At 36.8% G+C, this 25,911-nt stretch overlaps 1 protein-coding gene across 1 annotated transcript in view; it reads right to left on the reverse strand.

The window, feature by feature from the left end:
• SCFD2 (sec1 family domain containing 2) overlaps window positions 1-25,911 on the reverse strand; it is a 374,115-nt gene that overhangs the window by 345,290 nt on the left and 2,914 nt on the right. Inside the window, exon 2 of the mRNA XM_033106522.1 lies at window positions 25,051-25,219. Within this exon, the coding sequence (XP_032962413.1) occupies window positions 25,051-25,219 (169 nt within the window). The remainder of the gene's footprint in view (window positions 1-25,050; window positions 25,220-25,911) is intronic.

The following is a 25,911-nucleotide window of genomic DNA, read 5'->3' on the forward strand; positions in this document are numbered from 1 at the left end:
ACAGTTTCCTAAACACACTCTACTGACCCCCACGTCATACATAGTCATTTGAAATTACCAAGTTAACGCGCATGAACGAATTCTGCTTCTCTGCAGAACCAGCACTGATGAAGTCACGGTCATGCTCGCGGGCAGCACTGCCGTGTCTTGCTCCCAAGCCTTCCCCCAGTCGCTCTGGTACTGTCGTGTGGTGGTTTATGCGCATACTCCTATATTGGCGTCTGAGTTGAGTGAGGGAATTGATCCCTGCCTTTCTCTAATATGCTCAGAAACGTTGATCCAATTCACATTTCACACTATTGAAGTTTCACAATTCCTGATGTTGAAAAATTTGATACGTCAAGAAAAGTTAACTGAAATCCACACTGTCATCATGATAGTGTATTTTATGCCATTCTTTATCCTGGCCAACTGTACAAACTCTCCATTTCCCTGACGAGGAGCAAGCACACAGAGGCCGGGGAGGAGACTAACGGTAGGCAGTATTGTCGTCTCACAGAACCACACAACACGGGGTCTGGTTCTGCCACTTCCCGCCCTCTGTCCCTAGGAGAGTTATTGAATCTTCCTGGACAGGCTTCTTCCTCTGTGAATTGGGGATGGTAATAGTACACATTCAGTGGGTTGATATGAGAACTGACAGTGCTAATATATCTAAAGCACTTAGGACAATGCCCGATACATATTAAATGCTCGATAAACATAGCAGTGTCATCAGCAGCTGGAGTAGTAACACTACACACACACATACAAATCAAAGGTCAGCATTTTTTCATAAGCTATAGGAGGAAGCCTATGTGAGAAGTCCATTAGTCTTCTTCACCTACTTGCATACATGTATGGAGAACTATTGCCAGTAGCTTCATTTTCTCATATGAAAAGGTCAACAACACGTCGTGCAGCATTCCTGATACCACTGAAACACTGAACACTCCAACTCATGTAATGCCCTGACATATGACATGCTGATGTAAAGAATTTTGATTTTTAGGAATAAAATAAGAAACTTTACTATAGATTACTTAGAGACTTACAGCTATAGTAATTTTTTTTAATGTAGATTTTTAAGCCATGACTTCCATGCCAGCTTCCTGTCATTAATTTAATTACACGGAAATTCTGTAGACTGAAACTAGCAGGACATTTTTAAAAAGGATTTGTTAAACTCATTGATACAGAGAACAAATTGATGGTTGCCAGATGGGAGGGGAGTTGGGGGCTGGGTGGAAAAGGTTAAGGGATTAAGAAGTACAAAGTGGCAGTTATAATAGTCATGGGGATGTACAGTACAGCACAGGGAATATAGTTAATAATATTGTAATAACTGTGTATGGTGCCAGGTGGATACTAGACATATTGGGGGATCACCTCATAAGTTATATAAATGTCTAACCTCTATGCTGTAGACATGAAATTAATATCATATTGAATGTCAACTGTAATTGAAAAATTAAAAAAAAATTTTAAATAAAGTACAACTAGGTTTGTTACTTTTAAGAGGAGTTTAGATTCTATAAATACTTTCAGACTGGTTATAAAGTGGATTACAACTTTTGCGGTAGAAGTGAACATGAAAGGTAATATTAATCACCTTTACATCTTCAGCAGGATGCTACCTAACCCAACACAGATTAAAATCTATTTTTAATTTTTGAAGGCACTTACAAGAAAATTTGAATATATGCCTGAGAAAAACACTACAGTTTCAAGCAAATCTAAGTGCTAGTAGATCCTATTTATGTGTAATCTAAGCCCTTTGTGCTCTACGGTAAACCTACTTCATCTCGCTTAGTCTTTTCCTTTAAGTGTAAGAACAGCTACATAACATCTTTTTAATAATCAGGACCACCCAAAAACCGGTTATTTCTTTTTTTCATGAGGAACGTTTGTGAAAGGTAAATAAAATATAATACTAAAAAATACTTTTAAATACCACCCCTAAATTCTGTTTTAGAAGTATCTCAGGATTTACAAAACAACTTCTCATATCTCATTTGATCCTCATGAGCTAAGCCATTATCACTGCTCCACTTTACAAATCGTCAGAGAAGGGTCTTTAAATGGCAAAACCAGGGCTCATACCCAAGTAACTGGTTTTTTAAGCCCAGTGATCTTTCTACTACACCACGCCATGCTTGCACCATGCAAATCATCACAGAGCATCAATTACGCAGAAGGTCAATTATTTTCAACTTATCATGTTGATTTTCTTTTCAAATCTTTAATATATCCTCTATTTTCTGATTAAGCTTACATGTGGGCCCCATGTAAGACAGAATGTAATAGAGTGAAGAGTGAAACAAATTCACATTAACTCATGAAGCAGATAAAACTTGCTCTCAGCATACTGGTTTAAACAAGATCAGACTGTGTCCCTTGTACATCACTATTAGCCATTGACAGTCACTTTGTTATACTGTGCCACTTTTATTCAACTCTCTTCTTTAAATATTTGTCTCCAAGAAGACGTTGCTGGATTTTAAATCATTCTACGTGTATATCATTTATATAACTGAAAAGGCAAAAAACTAGTTTAAATTGTCCTGAGGTATTATTTCCAATCTAGATCTTTTTTGATGTTCATTATATCCTTGGGAAAGAAAGAAGGAGGAATAGGCTCTAGCTATTTTACCAATGATAAAACTGAGACAAAACAAAACATTCTACTTTTATATTGTATACTTCAAGGAATCTATTGAAACAAATAATAGAATAGAATATTTGTCCTATGAAGAGATCCATTTTGTTACTATGAAATGTAATGTTTCAATATTGTCAGTAACTACATGTCAAATACATACTAAATGTAACTCCTTTTTTGATAAATTATCTTGTATCCTTAAAAATTAAATTGTTATGACAAATTGTCCTGTTTGAAGAAGACTACGGGCCAAGAATATACACACAACAATAACCTGCTAGAATTAACTTTCTTCAAGTCTCAAGAGGCTTCTATACATGAAGATATGGTCCTTTCAGTTAACTCCTGACTTTTTATTCACCAGAACTACTCAACTGTGAATGACATCTTAGAAATTCCTTGGTTTGGCATGCATGAAATGTCAAGTGCAGTCTACTAGAAACTAACAGGAAATATTCATCGCCAAATAAAATATAAAGAAGACAGCATTAATTTTTAAAAGATGGCTGAATGTTGAATAATGGTGCTATTTCAATCAAGTGGAAGGCATGCAATTAAGAGACTGAGGGTGAAATGTGAATGCACACCATTATCTTGTGACTAAACTCAGAGAAATGGTTTCTTCAAGGCACGCACGGGAAGTTAAGCTTACTCACAGGGTTTGCAATAACAGTCACAGTATTCTAACAGAAATACAATGATAAAAAAACGGGCAAACATTTTCAATTAATTTTAAACAGAGAGCAATCTGAGTCATAGTTTTTCACATCAGGGAATAATGGCTTCCATCAGTGGAGAGTTTAATGAGCTCTGAAGGTAGGTTGGTTAATTGAATTATTCACAGAGGTTTCAATAGTCATCTTCCCTCTTGACTGCTTTTTTAAACAATTACCTCATCTTTAATAAAATTACCCGTTAACCTTCATCTCAATAGAAGAAAAAGCAGCTAAACACAGAAGGATATTAAAATAGACCCTTGATACTGGAAAGCAGTTTTTCATTAAAATATAGTTAATATACAATGTTATATTAGTTTCAGGTGTACAACATAGTTATCCAACATTAATATACCTAATGAAGTGAACACCATGATAAGTCTAGTAACCATCTGTCACTGTACAAGGTTATTATGATATTATTGACTATATTCCCTATGCTGTACATTACATCCCTGTGACCTATTAATTTTATAACTGCAAATTTGTACCTCTTATTTCTCTTCACTTTTTTGTCCCCATCCCCAACCCTCTTCCCTCTTGTAACCATCAGTTTGTTCTCTATATCTAAGAGTCGGTTTCTGTTTTGTATTGTTTGTTTGGTTTTTAGATTTCACATACAAGTGAAATCATATGGTATTTGTCCTCTGTCTGACTTATTTCACTTAGCATAATAGCCTGTAGGTTTGTTCATTCTTTCAGAATATGAGCACTTCCTGTGGGCTGGGCACTCCATGAGGTGCTGCAACCACAGCTGTGAGCAACCGCCAGTGCCCTGCTCTCATGGAGCGAGTAATCTAGCAGGGAAGCTAGAACTGAGCATGCTCCTGCAGAGGTGACGAAAGCAGAGAATGGGAGCTCTGGGAGAGCATAACACCCAACCTGGTCTGGGTGTGCGGGTGGAGGTCAGAGGGTAGCTGAGGATGTGACAGTGAGCCCTGAAAAACAAGTCGGAATTAGCCAGTTGAAGAATGGAGTAAGAGTTGCATCATGGTTAGGGGTCCTGAGAAGAGAACTCGAGACCTTTGCAAGGAAATGAAAACAAGTATAAATGGAATATAAAGATCTAGTTTGACACTGCCCTCAGCTCATTTCAAATCATCCAAGGCCTGGTCTAGTAATCCCCACATTAGGGGTTGTAGACTTTTTTCCAAGGGCAACTAAAGGGTGTTCAGCAACAGATAGAGCTGATCAAGTTTGCAATATTAAAAGATCACTCTGGCCTCATTGTAGAGAATGGATCTGAGGACTGGGGGAGAGGCTACTGCATGGCCCAAGCAAGAACCGATGATAGGATTAGGTAGCTTTAATCCTAAAGCTACCAGATTATATTATTCCTCTGCTCAAAACCCTTCCGTGCTTTTTACCATTTTAGATTTTACCATTACAGTAAAATCTAACTTTTTTATTTTGGCCAACAGGCGAATATACTTTGGTGCATTCCTGTATCTTCAAATTCATCTCTCACCTTCTCAGTTTCATACATCAGACCTCAACCATGATGGCCTGATTACAGCCCCCCAGATGGGTCAGGTGTGTTCCCAACTCAGGGCCTTCATATTTGCTATTCTCTTTGCTAGCATCCTCTTCCTCCAGATGTTCACTGATTAGATCTCGTTCATTCAACAAATATTTATTGAGCACCTACCAAATGCCATTTCTGTTCTGCACAGCTCAAGGCTTCCCTCCTTGACCACTTGAGCTAAAGTGGTACGCTCTCCTATTCCAAATCCTACTTGCCCTATTTTATCTTATCTTATTTATAACATTTGTCACTTACTCAAATTATGTATCATTAACTAGAGTTTATTTTCATAAATTGTGAGTGGAACTGGTCACAGAGCACTAAAGACAGAAGCATCGTGGCTTGCCCGGAACGTCAGCATCCTGGGCCTGTGGGTGACAGTGCACCACAGTCCATGGGCCATGGCCTGTGCCAGGCAATGTAGGTACAACAGTGTGTAAGGGTGAATAAGTCAGAGAGACTCTCTCGGCAAGCTTCCTAAGTCTGGTTGGAGGAAACAGACACTGAACTAGAAATGATAAGATAATGCACAGATGAGCTGATATAGGAAATAAAGGGTGCTATCTTTGGAAGCAAAGATAAAGGTGGAGGTGGGGAGAAGGAAAGAGCAAAAGGTGGGAGAGCAGGGCATCGAGGACCTGAAAGAAGTTTAGTGTAGCTGCAACCAAAAGTATGAGCATGTAGGGGCAAGAGAAGGAGGGAGCAGGGAAGAAAGGAGAGAAAAGAGGGAGTGGATGAAGGCTGAAAAAATAAGCAGGGAGCAGATCTAGGAAGGCTTTCTAAAACAAGTTAAAAGTTTTAGTCTTTACCCAAAGGGCAAAGGAGAGCCACTAAGGGATTTTTACCAGGGGAGGGTTAGAATCGGACTTACCGTTACTACACAGCTGAATAAATATATGTATAAACAGCCAGTCTTTAAATGCACTTGAAAACTATAATCCTTTCAAAATGTGCAGATAAACTTTAACTTTTAAATATTACCAAATTATGTGAATATAATCCATCCATTTCTTTTTATTGAAGGTTCTTATGTTGTGTTTTTGTTCATTTATTCAACAAATCTGAGTGTCTACAACGCACCAGGCCCTGTTCTTAGCATTGGGGATACAGCAGTGAACAAAATGGACGTAAAACCACTGCCCTATGTAGTCATGTTCTAGAGTTTATTTTCAGAACATAGCACAGAGAAATCATAGTGTAAGAGGAATCAGAATCAAAGTTTCCTTAGAAATCATCTAGTGTACTTCTCTTTTACAAAGAAGAAACCTGTGACTATGAGAAATTAAATACCTTGTTCACAGTCATAAAGTTTTGGTGGAAAAGCCAGTATACTATAGTAATGACTAGAAAACAAAGCAGCACAGAAGCTGCTCAAGCACGCTGAAAAACACCACATCAACAGAAACAGCCTCTCTTGGTTCCACAACTGAAAGGAGGAGATTGTTTCTGTATCTACTATCACATGAGTTTTTGTATCTACTGTCACATTTGTTGAAGAATGTTCCCATAACTATCAAATACATTGTAGGAAAGGATAAAATCACTTCAAAAATGTTAAACTAAAACATCACATTGGAGTTCATTGCAAAGAGGAGGCAGAGTAGAAGGAAAAAGACAGGAACCCTAACGCAGCCTGTACTTTGAACGAGTCACTGGAATCAACCCCTCAAGTCTCATCAATACTGTTTTATACTATAGAAAAGTGATTTTCATTAATTTGCTCAACAAGAATAAAGCAACATATCAATTTAATTTGTATGGTTCTGCTGGGGGGGAAAGCTGACATTTTAAAAGCATGAATAAATGTATTGTCTGTTATAAACTTTTAATTAACATAATAATCTTGTTGTAAATTATACAGTTTTGGTTTGGTATTCAAAGACAAAAAACATCCTAAAAAAATGCATGATCTGCTGCTATGGAAGGCAGTGTGGAGGGTCCTCAAAAAATTAAGAATAGAATTACCATATGACCCAGCAATTCCTCTCCTGGGCATCTAACCAAAAAATCTGAAAACATTTAATTGTAAAGATGTATGTATTCCAATGTTCACTGCAGCTTTATTTACGGTGGCCAAGACATGGAAACAACCAAGGTGTCCTTCGATAGATGATTGGATAAAGATGTGGAATATATACACAATGGAATTTTCTCTGTCATAAGATGAAATAGTGCCATTTGCGACAACATAGATCTTGAGATTATTATGCTGAGCAAAATAAATCAGACAGAAAAGTCAGAAACCATATGACTTCACTAATATGTGGGATATAAAACTGACAGCAACAAAGGAATAAGACAAACAAATAAACAAAGAAACTCATAGACACAAACAACAGTTTAGAGGTTACCAGAGGGTAAGGGGGGGTGGGGAGTGGTAGATGAGGGTAAAGGGGTTCAAATATATGGTGATGGAAAGAGAACTAACTCTGGGTGGTGAGCACACAATTGACATATAGATGATGTATTATAGAATTGTACACTTGAAACCTATGCAATTTTACTAACCATTGTCACTCCAATAAAATTAATTTTTTAAAAAATGCGTGATCCTTCTGTATCAATCTATAGCTAGTAGAAAATCTGTGTAATTCGTTCCAGATTATAAATGTACTAGAATATATTTAACAATGCAGAAATCATAACCATGTTTTAAGAAAACTAAATAAAAATTGAGGATAAAACACTGTTTAATACCAGCATAAATAATTGCACGCAAGCTTTATAATGTTCATAATAAAAGAATAATCTCCAACTGATATATAATCAAAATTTCATCTCTTTCCAAGGAATACTCTAGTTCATCATTTCTTCCTTCAATATACTTTCATTCAGCACTGCGATTGGCCCATGAAACCTCTTTAAAAATGGATCAGAACATAACATATAAACTGTTTAAACAGCATATAAAATAATTGGGGGTAATTGAACTTCATCTCAGAACAGATAAGCATTTTTTTATTCCTACTTTCTACTAGCTCATTAATGATAATACCATAATCAACACAAACTTATTCATAATTTTCTCCTAGCAAACAGTAATGCACACGGGTAAGAGAGACTTTTTCATATGAATTCCTAATGCATAAAACAGATTAACTCAATATGAGGGTTTTTAATCACTAACAATTAGATTACTAAAGAACCAAACATACATCCCCTCTATACACATTTTTCTGACTCCGAAGGATATACTTTGAATTCCTGTAGGTTACTTCCATGACCCATTCCAAAGGCCAGCAGTTGTTCCACTGGGAAACTCTACTCTAGGCTGGATTACATCTGTGTGCTTTGGCTTGAAATCAAGACTTGGAAAGTTAAGGATTAGTTCTGTGTCAAGAAATTCTAAGATATTGACTGTTTTATAAAGACTCTTAGAAGCAAACTCATCTGTTTGCTTTACTCCTCTCATTCCACTCCATGAAGAAAGGTCATTTCAAAATCAGCATAACCTATTATTGTATTGTGATTCTAGATTCTATTCACCATGAGTGACACCATTGTATCTATACACACATACGTGTGAAGTTTCAAAGATACGAAATTGAGAAAACTTGATTTGTTAAAATGATTACAGTCTTGTTTTAGTCTTCACTAGTTTTTGGTTGGGTTTTGATGCAGGTGGAATATGAATTTATTATTTACCATCCTAACTCCTATATATTTTGTTAAGGTATCTTGGGCCATCTCCCTTGGCACCTTAGAAATATAAAACAGTGTGAAGTGTTAATGGGGATACCACTCCGAGGAGAGAAGAATATACAATATTTCTCTAAGGGTTTATAGGGTCATTATCTGTTTACAGGGTAGGGAGAGAACTTATTCTGAAGAAGCATTTGCATAACAATGACACTACTTTTACTTATAATGAGGAAGAGGTAGTTTCTTATAAAGCTAAATTAATTGATTTAAAGTATGTTCAATGTTATAAGACAAAGAAGCTTCTGTGAGTATGCTGTGTGGCAAAACTAGAGGACCTCACTTGACTAATAAAAACCAGGGAGAACTTTATGTTGTTTAATTTCTATGCTCCATAAAATTCAAAAATCTTGGAACCATTTCTCAGGTCTCAGAGTAAAAAAAAAAGGCATCTTCAGATTTCCTTCTAAATTTTTGCAGTCAAAATTACCCTGTTAGTAAAGGAGACAAGAATTCAGAATAAAAACCCAAAATGAAGGGATAACAAGTACATGTCTGGAATGCCCTCCATCATACAGAACAGCATAGTAAGGAGGGCCCCAAACAACTAGCACTCTCTTACATTCAGCCTCCTGGACTGGAAGCACACTAAGCCTTGACAAATGTCATCAATATGGTTTTGAAATATACCCAGGATCTGTTTTACTCAGGTATGGTAAGACATGGCACACATGGAAATGACTGTATCAAAGGAAGAAGATTTTATACTCACAGATCATTAGAAACAGGATGCATGGCAGGTGAACACACAGGGCCATATGGGGAAGCCCCAGGGTTGGTCAGGAGGCAGAAGAAGCAAGGGAAAAATATAGGTGAGTCTTTACTGTGGTTTTCAGGAGAAGGAATGGGTGGGGCAGGGTAAGCAGGCTAAGCAGACTTAGGATTGGCTACTTCGAATAATTTTAGAGTTCTGAAGGCACTATGTGAGGCAATTGACTTATTTTTATCTCATTTGATTTACAACCACACGTGGCAGGCATTATTGCAACCCAATTTTCACATAAGGAGACCAAGGTTCAGAGAGCATAAGCAACACTAACACTTCAGTTTCAAAACTTGTCAAGAGTGTTACTTTTTACGTCAGTTCAGTTCCTTTCAAATTACTGAAGGTGTATGACTGCTAATTCTCCCCAAAATCAATCCTGAAGAAAGAAAACAGCAAGATATGAAAATCCTAGGAGAAAAATAGCAAACCATGACAAAGCGGAGCTTATACCAAGTATTCTAGAATGATTCAACATTTGAGTATCTATCATTGCAATTTGTCACATTAACAGATGAAAACAGAACAACCATACGATCTTCTTAACAGTTTTGGGAAAGACATTTCACAGATTTCAACACCCATTCATGATTTAAAAAAAACAACAAACAAAACAATTTTTAGTAAATTGGGAAAAGAAGAGAAACCTCCTTAACCTGACAAATATATCTACCAAAAGCCTACAGTAAATATCATGCTAAATGAGGAAACATTAAAAATATTCCCTTTAAAATCATAAATAAGACAAGGACACCATCACCACTCCTATTCAACAAGTCATGCAACAAGACATGAAAGAATCCTCTCATTTCTAGAAGATATGTAGTCTTGCTAACAGTTTTGTCAAGTACAAGAAAACAAAACAGAAACAGCCCTATGGGTATAGAGAACAAACTGATGGTTGTCAAATGGTAGGGGTTAGGAGGACGGGAATAAAATAAAAAAAAAATTCTAATTCACCCAGAGTCGCCATACTAGTCATTTAGTTTGCTTATCCACACCCAAGGGCTAGGAGATGCTCAACAGTGTTCATGGTACTAGTACCAAATAACAGAGCTGAAAAATATGAGAAGTAAAACTGGATAGAACTGACAAGAAAAAGTAGACAACTTCACAATTATAATTAGAGAGTTCATCACCCTCCTCCCAACATTTGACAGAAATACTAGACCAAATCAATAAGAATACATAAGAACTCAAAAATACCATCAACCAACAGGATATAATCAACACTTATAGAACACTCCACCCAACAATAGCATTATACACATTCTTTGCAAGTACCTGTGGAACATATATCAAGATAGACCATATCCTAGGCCATAAAAAAAATAAATTTAAAATAATTGAAATCATATGGAGTGTATTCTACAACCACACTGGAAACAAACTCAAAAATCAATAAAAAATGTAACATGAAAAATCTTCAAACACTTGAAGACTAAACAACACATTTCTAAATAATACACCAGTCATAGTGCCAATAGAGATCATAAAATAGATTGAAAATAATCAAAATGAATATACAACCTATAAAACCTATGGGATATAGCTAAAATAGTGCCAGAGAAAATTTTGTAGCACTAAATGCATACATTTAGTATTTAGGAAAAAAGGAGAAATTTCACACAAATAATCTGAGCTCTCATCTCAATAACCTAGAAAAAGAAGAGCAAAATAAACTCAAAACAAGCAGAAAGAAGAAAATAATAAAGAGGAGAAATCAATGAAATTGTAAATAAAAAACAGTACAGAAAATTACTGAAACAAACTGTTTCTTTGAAAAATATCAATAAATTGACAAACCTCTAGCAAGACTGAAAAAAAAGAGAACAGAAAAAAGACCAATATCAGGAATGAAACAGAAGAAATCAATACAGAACATAAATATGTAAAAAGAATAATAAGGGAATACTAGAACAACTCTACATATATAAATTTGAACAACTTAGATGAAATAGACTAATTCATCAAAAAACACTACACAATTCATTCAATATGAAATAGTCTTATATTTCATATTTGAATAGTTTTATAACTATTGAGAAAGTTAAATTTGTAATTTAAAACCCCTAAAATAGAAATCTCCAGTCCCAGATGGTTTCACTAGAAAATTCTACCAAAGATTTAAGAAGAATTAATACCATTTGTACACATTCTCTTCCAGAAAATAAAAGAGGAAAGAACACTTCTCAATTCATTTTATAAGGCTAGTATTACCCTGATATAAAACCAGACAAAGACAGCACTAAAAAAGAAAACTACAAACCAATATCCCATATGAATGTGGATGTAAAACTCTTTAACAAAATACTAGCAAATAGAACACAACAATACATTAAAATATTAGCAATACATAAAATATTAGCAAATAGAACTCAACAATACTAATTATACACCATGACCAAGTGGAGTTTATTCAGGAATATAAGGCTGGTTAAATATTAAAAAACCCATCAATGTTATCCACCATATTAAGTTAAAGAAAAAAAATCACATAATCATATCAAATCGATGAAGGAAAAGCTCTGACAAAATTCAACCCATTCATGGTAAAAAACAAAAAAACAAACAAACAAAAAAACTCCCAGAGAAACAGAACTGGAGGGATACCTCCTTGATGAATAAAGAGAGATAAAGAAGCTGTAGTATATATACACAATGGTATATTATTCTGCCATAAGAGATGAAATAGTGCCATTTGAGACAACATGGATGGATCTTGAGGTTATAATACTATGCAAAATAAGTCAGAAAGAAAAAGTCGAAAACCATATGATTTCTAATTATAAAACTGAAAACAGCAAAGGAACAAGACAAACAAATGAAGAAACAAAAACTCATAGACAGAGACAATAGTTTAGTGGTTACCAGAGGGTTGGGGAGAAGGGGGTGGTAGAAGAAGGTAAAAGGGATCAAGTATATGGTGATGGAAGGAGAACTGACTCTGGGTGGTGAACACACAATGTGATATATAGATGATGTATTACAGAATTGTACACCTGAAACCTATTTAACTTTACTAACAATTGTCACCCCAATAAACTTTAATTAAAAACAAAACAAAAGAAAAAACCCTACAGTTAGCATTATAGATTGGGAACAAGGCTAGGGTGTCTATTCTCACCATTTCTATTCAACATAATGCTGGAAGTTCTAGCCAGGGCAATAAAAGGAAATAAAATATATACAGCTCATAAAGAAATAAATAAAACTAACCCTATTTGCAGATAATATAATTATTTTCATAAAGAATCCCAAGGAATCTAACAAACTCCTAAAATAAGTAAATTCATCAAGGTTGCAGGAAACAAGATAAACATATGAAAATCAGTTGTATTTCTATATGCTATCAATGAATATGTGCACACAGGTAATTAAATTACATTGCCATTTATTATCATTCAAAAAACTGAAATATTTAATGTATAAATCTAATAAAACACATATAGGACCTGTATGCTGAAAAATACAAAACATTGATTTAAAAAAAAAAGCTATTCTAAATAAATAGACATAATGAGTTCATGGGTATGAGCCTCAACATAGTAAAGATGGCAATTCTCCCCAAAATTGATATATAAGTTTAATGAAATTTCTATCAAAATCCCAGTAATATTTGTTGTAGATTTAGACAAGATTATTCTACATTTTATATAGAAAGGCAAAAGAACTATATAAAATAATTTCGAAAAAGAAGTTAAAATGGAAACTACCTGTCTACCTGACTTTGAGATTCACCCCATACCTACAGTAATCAAGACTGTATGGTATTGGTAGAGTGATAGACATACAGATCAGTAACAGAATAAAGAACCCAGAAATAGGTCCACGCAAATATGTTCAACTGATTTTTGTCAAAGGTGCCAAAGTAATTCATTGGAGGGAAAATAAATGGTACTGGGGCATTTGGACATGCATAAGCCAAGAAAAAGAACCTCGTCCTGTCTTATACCTTTTAAGAAAATTAACTCAAAATAAATCACAGACCTAAATGTAAAACATAAAACTATAAAACTTTTAGAAAAAAATCATAGAAAATCTTCAGAATCTAGGGATACGCAGAGTTTTTAAATAATCTTAATGTATAAAAGGAAACATTGAGAAATTGAACCTCAAAGTTAAATTTTTGCTTTGTGAAAAGACCCCGTTGAGAAGATGAAAAGACAAGCTCCAGATTAGAAGAAAATATTTGCAAATCACTTATCTGACAAAAATTATATACACTCTACAATAAAAAAAAAATCCAGTTAGAAAATGGGCAAAAGATGTGAAGAGACATTTTATCTAAGAGGATATGCAGATGGAAAATAAGTATAGGAAAAGATGTTCAACATCATTAGCCACTGGAGAAATGCAAATTACAAGTTATCTTTGAACAACTAGTCCTTTCCCTAGGATGGAATGTTCTAGCCCCAGATCCACAAGGCTAAGAATTCACGTCCATGAGGTCTCTGTTTGAAAGACATCTTCTCACAAAGGCCTTTTCCATCTCCTCTATACACCTCTCACACCACCTCAAATCCAAAGTCACCCTAGATTTCCTTACCTCTTAATTTGCTTCAGAGCACTTATCTCAAGCTGACACAAAACAAATAAAATAAAGCAAAACCTTTTGCTTTGGCAACCTCTAAGCCACACTATGCCCTCTTCTGCAAGAGAAAGATTTCTTTCTTCTCCCTCTCCTGGCGTTTTTTTCTTCTCCAGCCGAAACCTCTTTTTCTTATATTCACTGTTTATCTGTTTGTTGTCTGTTTCCCTCATTAGAATAAGTTACATGAGGACGAAGACCTTGTCTCCATCAAGTGCCTTTCACATAGTAGTCAATTAATAAATAGCTTGAATAAATAAATTACAACACACATTTACGTGCTTAGAAGACTTACTTTCTTATTTCCAGCCATGACATTTTAACCAACTAGACTTTCGGGATTTCAGACCCCGTCTGCCTTGGACCCCCACAATGCCTCTTTCAATGGTAAAACCATCAGCCTCTTCTTATTTTATCCTCCTTCTAGCTTTGCTAGGAAACTTACCACCACCCTGTTCAGCCCAGCCACCACCCCCACCAGTCAATATCCCACCAAGATACTAATTAGAAGGCAGAGTGAAAGAAAAGGGCCCTCAGGCAAGAATACCAGCAGGTGTCAAAGGAGAGACGCTGTAGCCAGAGCCCTGTGACAATCCTTGCATGGTGTTCAATACACTCTAGTCTGTATAACCTAAGATTAAAAGCACCCCAATAAAGGCTGTGGTTGGTTAGCTCACCAGGGGTTAGATTGTTGGACTTGACTTTTGCTTGGCAATGAACATCAACCTAATTAGGAACCTGTCATTCAAATGTAATGAGTCTTTCCATTTCTTCTTTTCCATTTCAGCTAACTTCAGAGGATTCTTGGCTTTGTTTAAGGGAACCATACTTTCCATTTAAAGTTTGGATCCCAAAGCCACAATGACCCAGAGTTCAGTTTTCTCACAACACAGACCACAAACCGTTTAAAATTTTTCAATGTGAAAAAGATTGTGGGGGTTGCCTGCACATTTCCCTAACAAAGGCCAGGACAGAGTTCCAATACGTGAGCAATTACAGAGCAAAATTTTCAAACTTCAGACCTTCTTAACATGAATTGAAACGTTTTTTTTGAAAAATGTAACTATTAAACATAATTCTTTTTTTTTAATTTATTGGGGTGACAATTGTTAGTAAAATTACATAGATTTCAGGTGTACAATTTTGTATTACATCCTCTATAAATCCCATTAAACATAATTCTTTATTAAGAAATCTAACTTAACTGTCTGTGGCATACTATTAAATTATTGAACTATTTCTCCATGAACACTTTATTCCTTCATTTTCATAAAAGAACCCTACTTGATTTCTCCCCACAAATTACTCATTAGTTCTGTTTTCTAAACCTGTAACTGAGACCAGATGATCTTTAGAATTTCTCAGAAAAATTAAATGCAACAAGCTGTATGCTGAGAAGAGGTAGCCCTCTCTCCTACTCAATTTGCAATGTTTACTTGAAAAGAAGGAAAAAAATGTCATTTTTTGCAGGGAGGTCCAAGTGGGGAAGAGGAGATGCCCACAGCCTGTCCTGTCCAACAGCAAGGTCATTCATGAGGGTGTGAGGCTATGAAGGTGTGCTGACATGCCCTCTCATGCACTGGCTTTCTACCTCAAGGTCAACACTACATATACAGCTACTTAATGTTTCCATCCTAGTTCAGTAATTCTATCTGTAGGTACATTTAAAATCAAAGTAGTACCTTAGATTCTGCTCTAAGAAAAATGATCTTTCTTCCCTCTGAAAATATTGTCTCTCTAATAATAATATTTAGTCGGTATTTGGAAACCAAGGAAAGAGGAGAAAAAATTCTTATTATTTAGAAATCATGTAACAATTTTTGACTTTGAGGGGCCAGTTAATGACTTAATATACACCATTATCAGGTTACTTAACAGTGGAAAAGTTAACAAAAAAATTAGTGTTCATGAGTGGTTAGGTTGAAACCACTGCTGTATTTGTCTCTTATCTATAAGATCTCCTCTATTTATTCCATTGCTCTATACTCTAGGAAAAAAATATCCCCATCTTTAACAGAAAAATGAATAAGAAAACTGGACTTAACATATTGCTTTTTATAAATCAGAATACTCACAATTTCTGAATTCATTGGTTTATTTATACATTCATTCAACGAAGCATCTGATAAGAGAGTTGGTATGGTAAAGCAGAGAAGAAACGTGCCTTAGAATTGAAAAATTAGTTTTTCAAACCATGGATAGAGAGAACAAATTGGTGATTGCTATAGGTAGGGGGTGGGAGAAATGTTTGAAGGGGGTTAGAAGGTACAAACTTCATTATAAAATAAGAAAGTCACAGAGATGCAATGTACAGCATGACAACTATAGTTAATAATACTGTATTTCATATTTGAAAGTTGCTAAGAGAGTAAACGTTAAAAGATCTTATAAGAAAAAAATGTATAACCATGTATGGTGACATATGTTAACTAGACTTACTGTGATCATTTTGCAATATACTATGCAAATATCAAATCATTATGTTGTACACCTGAAACTAATATAATGTTTTATATCAATTATATCTCAATTAAAAATGGCAAAAAAAGACCCAAAAAAATGATTAAAAAAAATAATCTAATTCCATCATTAAGGAAATTATGGCTTAGGGCAGGTTATATAAGTCTCTCTCCACTTCTATAAAAACAAATAAAAATTAATATCCACTTTGTAGAGCTGCTTTTAGAATTAAGTGAAATAATGCATTTTGAAACACCTCGCACAATGCCTGACAAAATTCAGGTACTCGATGTTACCTTCCTCCCTTCTCACTGACCTACACAATGAGGTACATTTGGAGAAGAATCCATAGGAAATTCCTATTCTGCAGGAATTTAGTGGAAAAAATAAGATATATATATATATATATATATATATATATATATATATTAAAACCAACAATGCTAGACAGTGACTTAAGTGCTAAAATGAAGTACATAAGGCTTTTCATCAATTTATAACATTTTTATACTTGGCCTTAAATCTAATAAAACTTATTCAATCATTTATTCATTCTTTCATTCAATTTACTAGCACTTTTTAAGAGTGCTGGACGCAGTTATTACCTCCAAGGAATTTACTGTAGGCGAGACAGACATGTAACAAATAATTACAGTGTAATGTTTTGGCATTTTGATAGAAGTTTTAAAGGAAAGAAGGGTTCATTGAGGAAGGAAGACAATGTAGTAGGGAAAAGCTTTGTACAGGTTCCAAAGTAAGAGATAGCAACTTTCCTTCCTGGGCCCACAGAATCCTACCTTAAGCCAGCTTAAGAAAGAAGCAGTGTTTTTATTTAAGTCTAATTTCTATTTCATTTTAATCGGAGATACATTCACATGATTGAAAATCCAACACAAACAAACTGATATATATAGTAAGACATCTCCCACATTCCTCCATCTTTATTCATTTTACTAACTTCTCAGTGTGCCCCTAGCTACCCAGCGCCCCTCTACAGAGGCTGCCAATGTCATCAGTTCCTGATATATTTTCCTGATTTATTTAATGCAAATGTGAATATCTCTCCTTTTTACAAGCAGGTATGCTACACCTTGCTTTTTTCACTTGTCATCGAGTGACAAGTGAAGTATGTCATCGAGCTCACTGCTTATCTGTATATAAACAACTTTGTTCTTCATTCTATTTTACAATTACTCCATCATACGAATGTACCACAATTTACTGAACTGATAGACATTGAAGTTATTTCCAGTCTTGCCACTACAAATATTGCAGTGCTGAATGAAGGTAATATGTCATTCTACATGTATGCAAAATACATCATGAAATAAAATCCTAAAGTAGAATTGCTGGGTCAATTTTGCTGTATTTTGCTAAACCAATGAGAAAGTTTGAAACATTCAACAATTAGAGTCTATACATCCCCAAACTAACCTCTCCTATGCTCTGGTTTGGCTTCACCCTCTCTATCTTAGTCCAACCTCACTCCACTCACGGATCCTTAGGGGCAGCACCCATCATCATGCATTCCTTCAACCAGTATCTCCTGAGTGCCAGGTACTGTTCGAGGCGTTGGGGACAGAGCAGTGAATTAAACAGACAAATACCCTTCCTCACAGAATTCTCTAGTGGGGAATTCTCTGCATTGCTTTCTTGGTGAGGAAGACACAAATATACAACATAAGTAGGTATATTGGAAAATAGCAAAAGCTAAGGAGAAAAACAATAAAATAGGGAAGGGGAACATGAAGTGCAAAGATGGACAGGAAAGGCCTAAGAAGAAAGGGAATGGGGGACAAGTGTATATCTGAGGGAGAATGATCTAGGCAGAAGGAACATCAAGAGCAAAAGCCCTGTGGCTGGATAGCAAGTACCCTATAGGAGGAATAGAAAGAAGGCTAGTGTGGTTGGAAAGGAGCGAGTGAAGACGAGAGAACGAGAGATCAGTCAGGTCACAGAGGAACCAGGAAGCCAGCTGGTACACGGTCTTGTAGGACTTTGTAAGGTCTTTGGCTTTCACTGTGATGCATTTGGGGAGCTATGGGAGGGGAAGTGGGCCCTGGACCGAGCAGCACCACGGGTGCCAGGTGAGGCCAGAGCCAGGGGCACCAAGCACAGACGGAGTAAGTGCAGGTAGGACATCAGGCTAAGGGTGCTTAAGGAACCGAAAGAGTAACAGGTTAGGGAGAGTGGAGATGGGGCAGAGAATAGAAACGTGCTTCAACAGAAGGAAAGCATAAGAACAGAAGTGATTCTGCCTTCTTCTTGAACAAAATATTCACATAATCTTGGGACCAATGGACAGGGACTGGAAAGCCGTATGATAATACATTTAAGTTACCAATTTCTCATTTCATTTGCAGTAATTTCAATGGCTTTAATTACAAACAGCCTTTTATAAAGTTATATTAGTAATAAGTTTTTTCAGTTTCCAGCATCATTTATTATTCCTGAATCTGAATACAATTAACTATAGCAGGAGAGAGCTCACTACTGTAATATTTAAGTCTCATGTTAGGTTCTTTAAACTATCTCAGTATTTGTAAATGTAAGAATTCACAGCCAATAACTGAAAAACTAAAATTTGACATGCCAACAAATTTACTCAATATTGACGTAACTACACAAAATTTTATATACAACATGTGGACTTTAACATTACAGAATTTGGCCTTTGTAAACTAGCTTACACATCAAGTTACTTTGCTTAGCTGTCCTAACTTACGTAGTGATGATGCACAGACCCCTCCCACAACTTTTTACTATGTAAAGAGATGATTCCTCCCCTTAAGGCAAAGTGAAAAAAACCCATGTTCCCACCCAGAAAAAAATTTACCCCAAATCATCAAATTCTAAAGTTTCAGCAGATGTAACACCAGAAATAGGTTATGGACAACTCTTTTTTGTCTTTTACCTAAGTAGTACTACAGGAAGTTTTAATAGATCTCAAAATTCTATGACAGATTTTTTTTTTTGGTCAAGTTGTTTCCATTAAAAAGTACTGATTTTAAAAACTAATAACTTAAAAACTGCCACACGAATATAAAAATCCAAATGGTTCACAAAACATTCTCCTTTCCTTCTGGAGGTTTTATGATGCATTGCAATCATTAATCCGTCTTTTACTATTAAACATAAATGGCCAATTGAGACAAACAATTCTGAGACTGTTCTTCCACCACTGATTAAGACTGGGGTGGCAGCTATTGGAGATAATATTCCTTTAGCCTTCTGAGCTTTCTGGGAAGGCTTGGTGACCTTGCCAGCTCCTTATCTTCTTGTCCACTGCTCTGATGACACCCACAGTAACTGTCTCATGTCACGAGCAGCAAAACAATCCAGAGGAGGATAGTCAGAGAAGCTCTCTACATGGGCTTATCAACGATGGCAGCATCGCCAGATTTCAAAAACTTTGGGCCATCTTCGAGCTTTTTCCCAAAACAACAATCAATCTCCTCCAGTACAGCAAATTTGGAAGCAATGTGAGCTGTGTGACAATCCAGCACAGATGTATATCCAGCACTGGTCTGGATGGTTCAAAATAATCACCTGAGCCATGAAGCCAGCTGCTTCTATTGGTGGGTCATTTTTGCTGTCACCATTTTTGCATGGCCACGTTGCCATAACGAACATCTTTGACAGACCCATTCTTGACATTGAAGCCCACATTGTCTCCAGGAAGAGCTTCACTCAAAGCTTCATGGTGCATTTCAACAGACTGTACTTCAGTTGTAACACTGACTGGAGCAAAGGTGACCACCATGCTGGGTCTGAGAACACGAGTCTCCTCTCGGCCCACAGGGGCAGGACTGACACCACCGATTGTGTAGCCGTCAAGGCTCGTCAGTTGGACAAGTTGGTGGCAGGATGCAATGCAGAGTTTCAAACAGCGTGGTTCCACGGGCATTGCCATCTTTATGGGTGACTTTGCATTCCATGAACCAAAGCATGTTAGCACTTGGCTCCAGCCTGTTGTCACCATTCCAACCAGAAATTGGCACAAATGCAACTGTGTCAGGTTTGTAGCCAATTGTTTTAATGTAGGTGCTGACTTCCTTAATGATTTCCTCGTATCTCTTCTGGCAGTAAGGCGGCTCAGTGGAATCCATTTCGTCAACATCCACAATTAGTTGTTTCGCACCCAGTGTGTAAGCCAGACGGGCATGCTCACAGGTCTGCCCGTTCCTGGAGATGCCCGCTTCGCATTCACCAACACCAGCAGCAGCACTCAGGACAGCAAGTGAGCCTGAGGTGCCTGGAATCGTGTTTTTCATAAAGTCTCTGTGCCCTGGGGCATCAATGACGGTCACATAATACTTGCTGGCTTCAAATTTCCACAGGGAGCTATCAGTGGTGAGCTCACGCTCATGTACAGCTTCCCGTTTATCCAAGACCCAGGAAGACTTGCAGGAGCCTTTTCCCATCTCAACAGCCTCCTTCTCAAATTTTTCAATGGTTCTTTGGTCGATCCCACCACATTTGCAGATCAGATGACCAGTAGTGGTAGACTTGCTGGGATCTCTGTGTCCAGTGACAACAATGTTGATTTGAGTCTTTTCTTTTCCCCTTTTGGCTTAGATTTAGCGGTGGTTTTCACGACACCTGTGTTCTGGCAGCAAACCCGTTGCGAAAAGCTATTGGCAATAAATTTTGATTATCAAGGCTTGTATCATAGTTGGAGACTTGCTTTTTAAAGATTATTCCATTGCAGGCACATTATTTATTGCCAAGCACCATCTGTTTTGCATTTTAGTACTAACATTTTTATCCTCACACTCATTTCACTGAGAAGTTTCTGGGGGTGGTGTTAGAGGTAGTAGTAGTGGCTGTTATTTTGATAGAAGTACATTATATACTAGGAAAACTGAATTTATTTCAATTCCTCTTTTGCAGGGAAATTAATCAGTGCAATTCTTTCAGTCTTCCAAGCAATTGTAAAAAAAAAAAATTAAAAAAAGAAAGAAAAACTATTTTTCTCCCAATTACTGTTTTTTCTTTAAAATTTTTTTTTTTTCAATTACAGCAGACATTCAATGTTATAGTAGTTTTAGGTGTACAACACAGTGATTTATATACCTTACGATGTGAGCACCACACTAAATCTAGTAACAATCTGTCTTTGTAAAGTTATCACAATATTGACTACATTCCCCTTTACCTCTTTCACCCATTCCCCCAACCCCTTCCCTCTGGCAACCACGTTTGTTCTTTTAGACCTTTATTTGCTTATAATTTTCTCATCACTTATCTTTTTATCCTCTGCAACCTGACTTCTGGTCTCACTATTTCACCAAACCAGTTCTCATTCTAGTTTTCTTCTTTATTCCGATTGTTCTAGAACCCTTTGATATTTATGGCCACACTCTCACACCTGGGTGGCACTCAAAGCTCATATTCCACGACAACACTCATAGCCTAAGAGGAAAAGGAACGCACTGAAAACAAAGACCAAGAAGGGAAAATATATACGAATGAACTTAGCTGGAAATGCTCAGACGCAGAGCTGAGTCACAGAGGTGCAGTTAGGAAGAATTTTTATTTTAAATCCAGGAGCCTTAGAAATCATCTAGGCCAATGTCCTCATTTTACAGATGAAATAATGAGGTACAGAAAAATGTGTCAGTTGGGATGTCTTTGGTTACAAGTAATAGAAAACAGCAACTCAATTTGGCTTGAACTATGCTCTCCTACATGATATGAGGTCCAGACATAGTGTCCCATTGCTGCTCTTCTCTGTGGCTTCCTTGGCCACTCCACCTTCCAGACGTGAGCAAGATGGCTGCAACAGTTGCAGGACTTATATCAGAGCCCTGGGAGTTGAGGGAAGAGAATAAGGGGAAGGGGAAAGTCTGTCTCTTCCTTGAGTGTCTTTTCAGAAGCAAAGACACCTGACCAAGAAGCCCTAAGAAGACTCTCTGGTCACCTCCCCATTTCTAACGCAATCACTGGCAAGGGAAAAGGGATTCCATGGCTGATTTGGTTTAAGCCTAGGACTGAGCTTGGGGTAGAATGAGGGATGAGGCATTAAGGTTAAATAAATTGGCCACAATCAAATGTGACTTGTAGATCTAAGAGAGATCTTGATTCTTACATTTGTCCTACTACACTTCTGAGAATTCACTTGCTTTTCCAGCTCTTTAACTATGGATTCAACTCTGCTCTCTTTTTAAAAACTTCTCCAGGAGATCACTTAGTCTTTTTGTAATTATCTGAGCATTCTGTGCAGGTAGCAAGGAGTAGGTACCCACTGACTTTAGAGCCAGACTGCCTGGGTTCAAATATAGGCCCTCACCACTTCTAACTGTGAGTCACCTTAGGCATGTTATTTAATCTCCTTCCTCACCTAAAACAAGGGGATGATAACAGAACCTACCTCATAGAGAATTAAATAACTTACTATAAATAAAGTGATCAGAACAATGCCTGTTACACAGTAAGTCCTCTATATGTGTGTGCTATAATTATTAAGGGGCATGTACTGGTTCTGCCTGTCCAGCAGCCCTTTCCCCTTCTCTTGACAAAGGTTTTCCTTTGAAGAACTACCCCTCCCCCATGCCACAATCTTGGCACAATTCTCAGTATAAAGTGCTGCCAACCCCCACTGGACAAAGGGTGGGCACAGGCCCAAGTTAGACCAGTCTTACCACTTTCCCTGGAGTATGAATCGTAAACAGAATGACTCAAGACAGAAAACTTAAAATTCAGTCTCATTGGTGTCAAGACCTTGAACAGGCTTTTCCTGAGTTCTTGCCCCCTAAATGCCTGGAACTGTGTTGTTCTTTCCAAAATCTGATTAACGGTTCTGCCCTTGATTCTGTTAGCTATCCAGTCTCCTTTAATAAATTCCATTTTTGCTGAAATTAGCCAAAATGTATTTCTGTTGTTTGTGTAACCATTATGTTAAACAAATAGGCCTCCCCTAATGAAATCATGAAGTAACTCTACTTTTATCTCTCATTGTCTCTTTAATCTATTCATGAGACTGGCTCTTCTCTGATCCCTGCATAGAAGCTAAGATAGTGGCCCTGAAGTCAAACATTCTAGGCACAAATTCTATCTCCACTGCCTGCTAGCGATGCTACTTACTATCTGTTTGCCTCAGTTTCCTTACCTGTAAAATGGGGAATAACATCTACCTCATTGGGTTACTGTAAAACTTAAATGACTTCCCAAATGTAAAATGCCTGGAAGTGTGCTTGGTACACAATAAGTCCTGAAAATTGTTACTATTGCTGATCGCAGAGGTGGTCCAGTGAGGCTTGTCTTTCTTTCTCACAACCCATCCCCTCAGGCCCTGACCATTCTTGTTTCCATACTTATGCTCGTGCTAGCCCTCTCTCCTTTTCTAAATCCTTCAAGACATAATTATTCAAGCACCACCTCTTCCACAAGGTCCAGATTGATCTACAAAGACCCCATTAACCTGATATTTTGCTTGTGTGAACTATATAATAGTAGCAGATATGTGAGTCTTGAGTTCATATAATTTCCCTTGTTTTTTAATTGTACCTGCGTGTAAATCATGACTACTGCAACAAGAAAGAGTTCCTTAAAGCCAAGAATGATATTTTATATTCTTTTATGTCCTTCATATTACTTAGTCGAGAGTAGGGGTCATAGTAAGTCCTTAATAATAAGTCCTTGAATGGCTCTCTGAACAGCTAAAAGTATTTCCAATCACAATTACTCTGGGTTGGTAGAGTTGAAAGCCCTTAGGCCTATGTTTCAGCATATGTGCTGCTGAAGTGTGCACATGGCCCATGTTTTCACTATGGATAAGTACAAAACAGACAGGCTACATAACTTTCTGTCTTCTTCCCATACTGGCCCATACACACCAGGCATCCAGTAAATGTTACTAATTATCTACAAAAAAGTTGAAAACTGCAGGAGCTAAAAATTAATTCCAAATATGACAGGAAACTCTAAATGTATCTGCCACCGTTAAGATTTGAAACTATAACGCCGAAAGGTCCTGTTTTATTTAAAAATTAAAAACATAAAGATAAGGGAAACAGATACTCAGACACTTTTTCCCCTTTTAACACATTTTTTTCTCATAAGAATTGTTGATGAAGGACAAAGTAGAGAAGGTAACTATTGTACTTTTTTATTGTCATGTTTCTGGAGAAATGCTCTACATAATATAAAGTACACCATCTTTCTCTGATTTATCTAAGCATATGAAAAAATATACATAGAAATAAAAACTTTTCCCAGTGATGCCCAAGAGCATATCATTTACATATAAAAAGATGGCACTGTTTCATAGCTATGTGGGCAGTTTTTCAGTCATGTGGAAAAGTCAACTGGGAAAGAGAAACTGAGAAAGCTTAGACTCAATTCCATGTGAAGTTGTATGTGAAATGGAGATGCATAAATTGACTCACTTACCTGATCCTGAGAACAAGCTTATATTGCATTTAAACGATATCTCTATAACACTCCGTACTTGTTGGCTTATTGTTGTTTAATGGATATGGTTATTTCAAAGTTAAGAAAAAACACTTTTTTTCTAAATGCTATCCACTAGGAATTTCTCAACCAGACCAACTCTTCCTTGTTTTCCTTTCTACAGAACACTCTAGGAGAGAAAGAAAAGTGAAGAGGGAGAAGGAGACGGATAGGAGAAAAACAAGAATCTACATATCCTACTTGGACTGTGCGAGACAGCCTGGTGCCACCACGTTCTGATTCTCCTCCTCATTCTGCAGAGCCGTGAGCTCTACCATGTTAACCATCACGTCATTGGTGTGACCAGGAAGCGGGGGGAGCACCGAAATGATCTTCTCTACCAAGTTGTCGCCATGATGTCCAACCGTTCCTGTTTAAGCAGACAGAAAATATGAATGCACAAAATGGGAGGAGAAAGAAGCTAGATGAATGTTTCCTAGTGGCCCTTCTCAATAATAACATACATTTTTATTTTCTGTTACAAAATCAATAACACAAGCCTAGCATTTCACCCTCTGTCACACGAATCAGGCTCACGATTACCTAGTCAATGTGTGCTCTGTGTGTTGGACGTAATGCTCCATGAGGGCAGATACTGTATCTGCTCTGGTTACCACTGTATTCCCAGCACCTAGCACAGTACCTATTGACATGAAAGGTATTAATGAATGTTGAATGAATAAATAAATAATTTATTGAATGAATATATAAATAAATTATTAGCATATAGTCATCCAGGTAAATAGTGTCATTGGATAATACTATCCTGAAATTTTAGAGCCAGACTTTATTTTATTGATGAAGACCGTAAGACCCAGAGGACTAAACCTGACGAAGCAGAGCAGATCTCCCCTGAGCTAGACCCTTATCTTCACAATGGCAACTGTTCAGCTAGTTAATCCTGTACCCACCATGTCTAGCAGGCAACCTGGCACCCAGTAGGCTCTCACTAAATATTTGCTAGATGAAAGAAAGAACAAATGAATGAATGGTAACAGTTTGCAATGATACAGGCATTTATAGACTGCTTTCTGTGTACCAGGGACTTTTCTAGGTGTTTTA

The sequence above is a fragment of the Rhinolophus ferrumequinum genome, chromosome 5 (assembly GCF_004115265.2).
Source record: "Rhinolophus ferrumequinum isolate MPI-CBG mRhiFer1 chromosome 5, mRhiFer1_v1.p, whole genome shotgun sequence".
In the NCBI taxonomy this organism is placed as follows: domain Eukaryota; kingdom Metazoa; phylum Chordata; class Mammalia; order Chiroptera; family Rhinolophidae; genus Rhinolophus; species Rhinolophus ferrumequinum.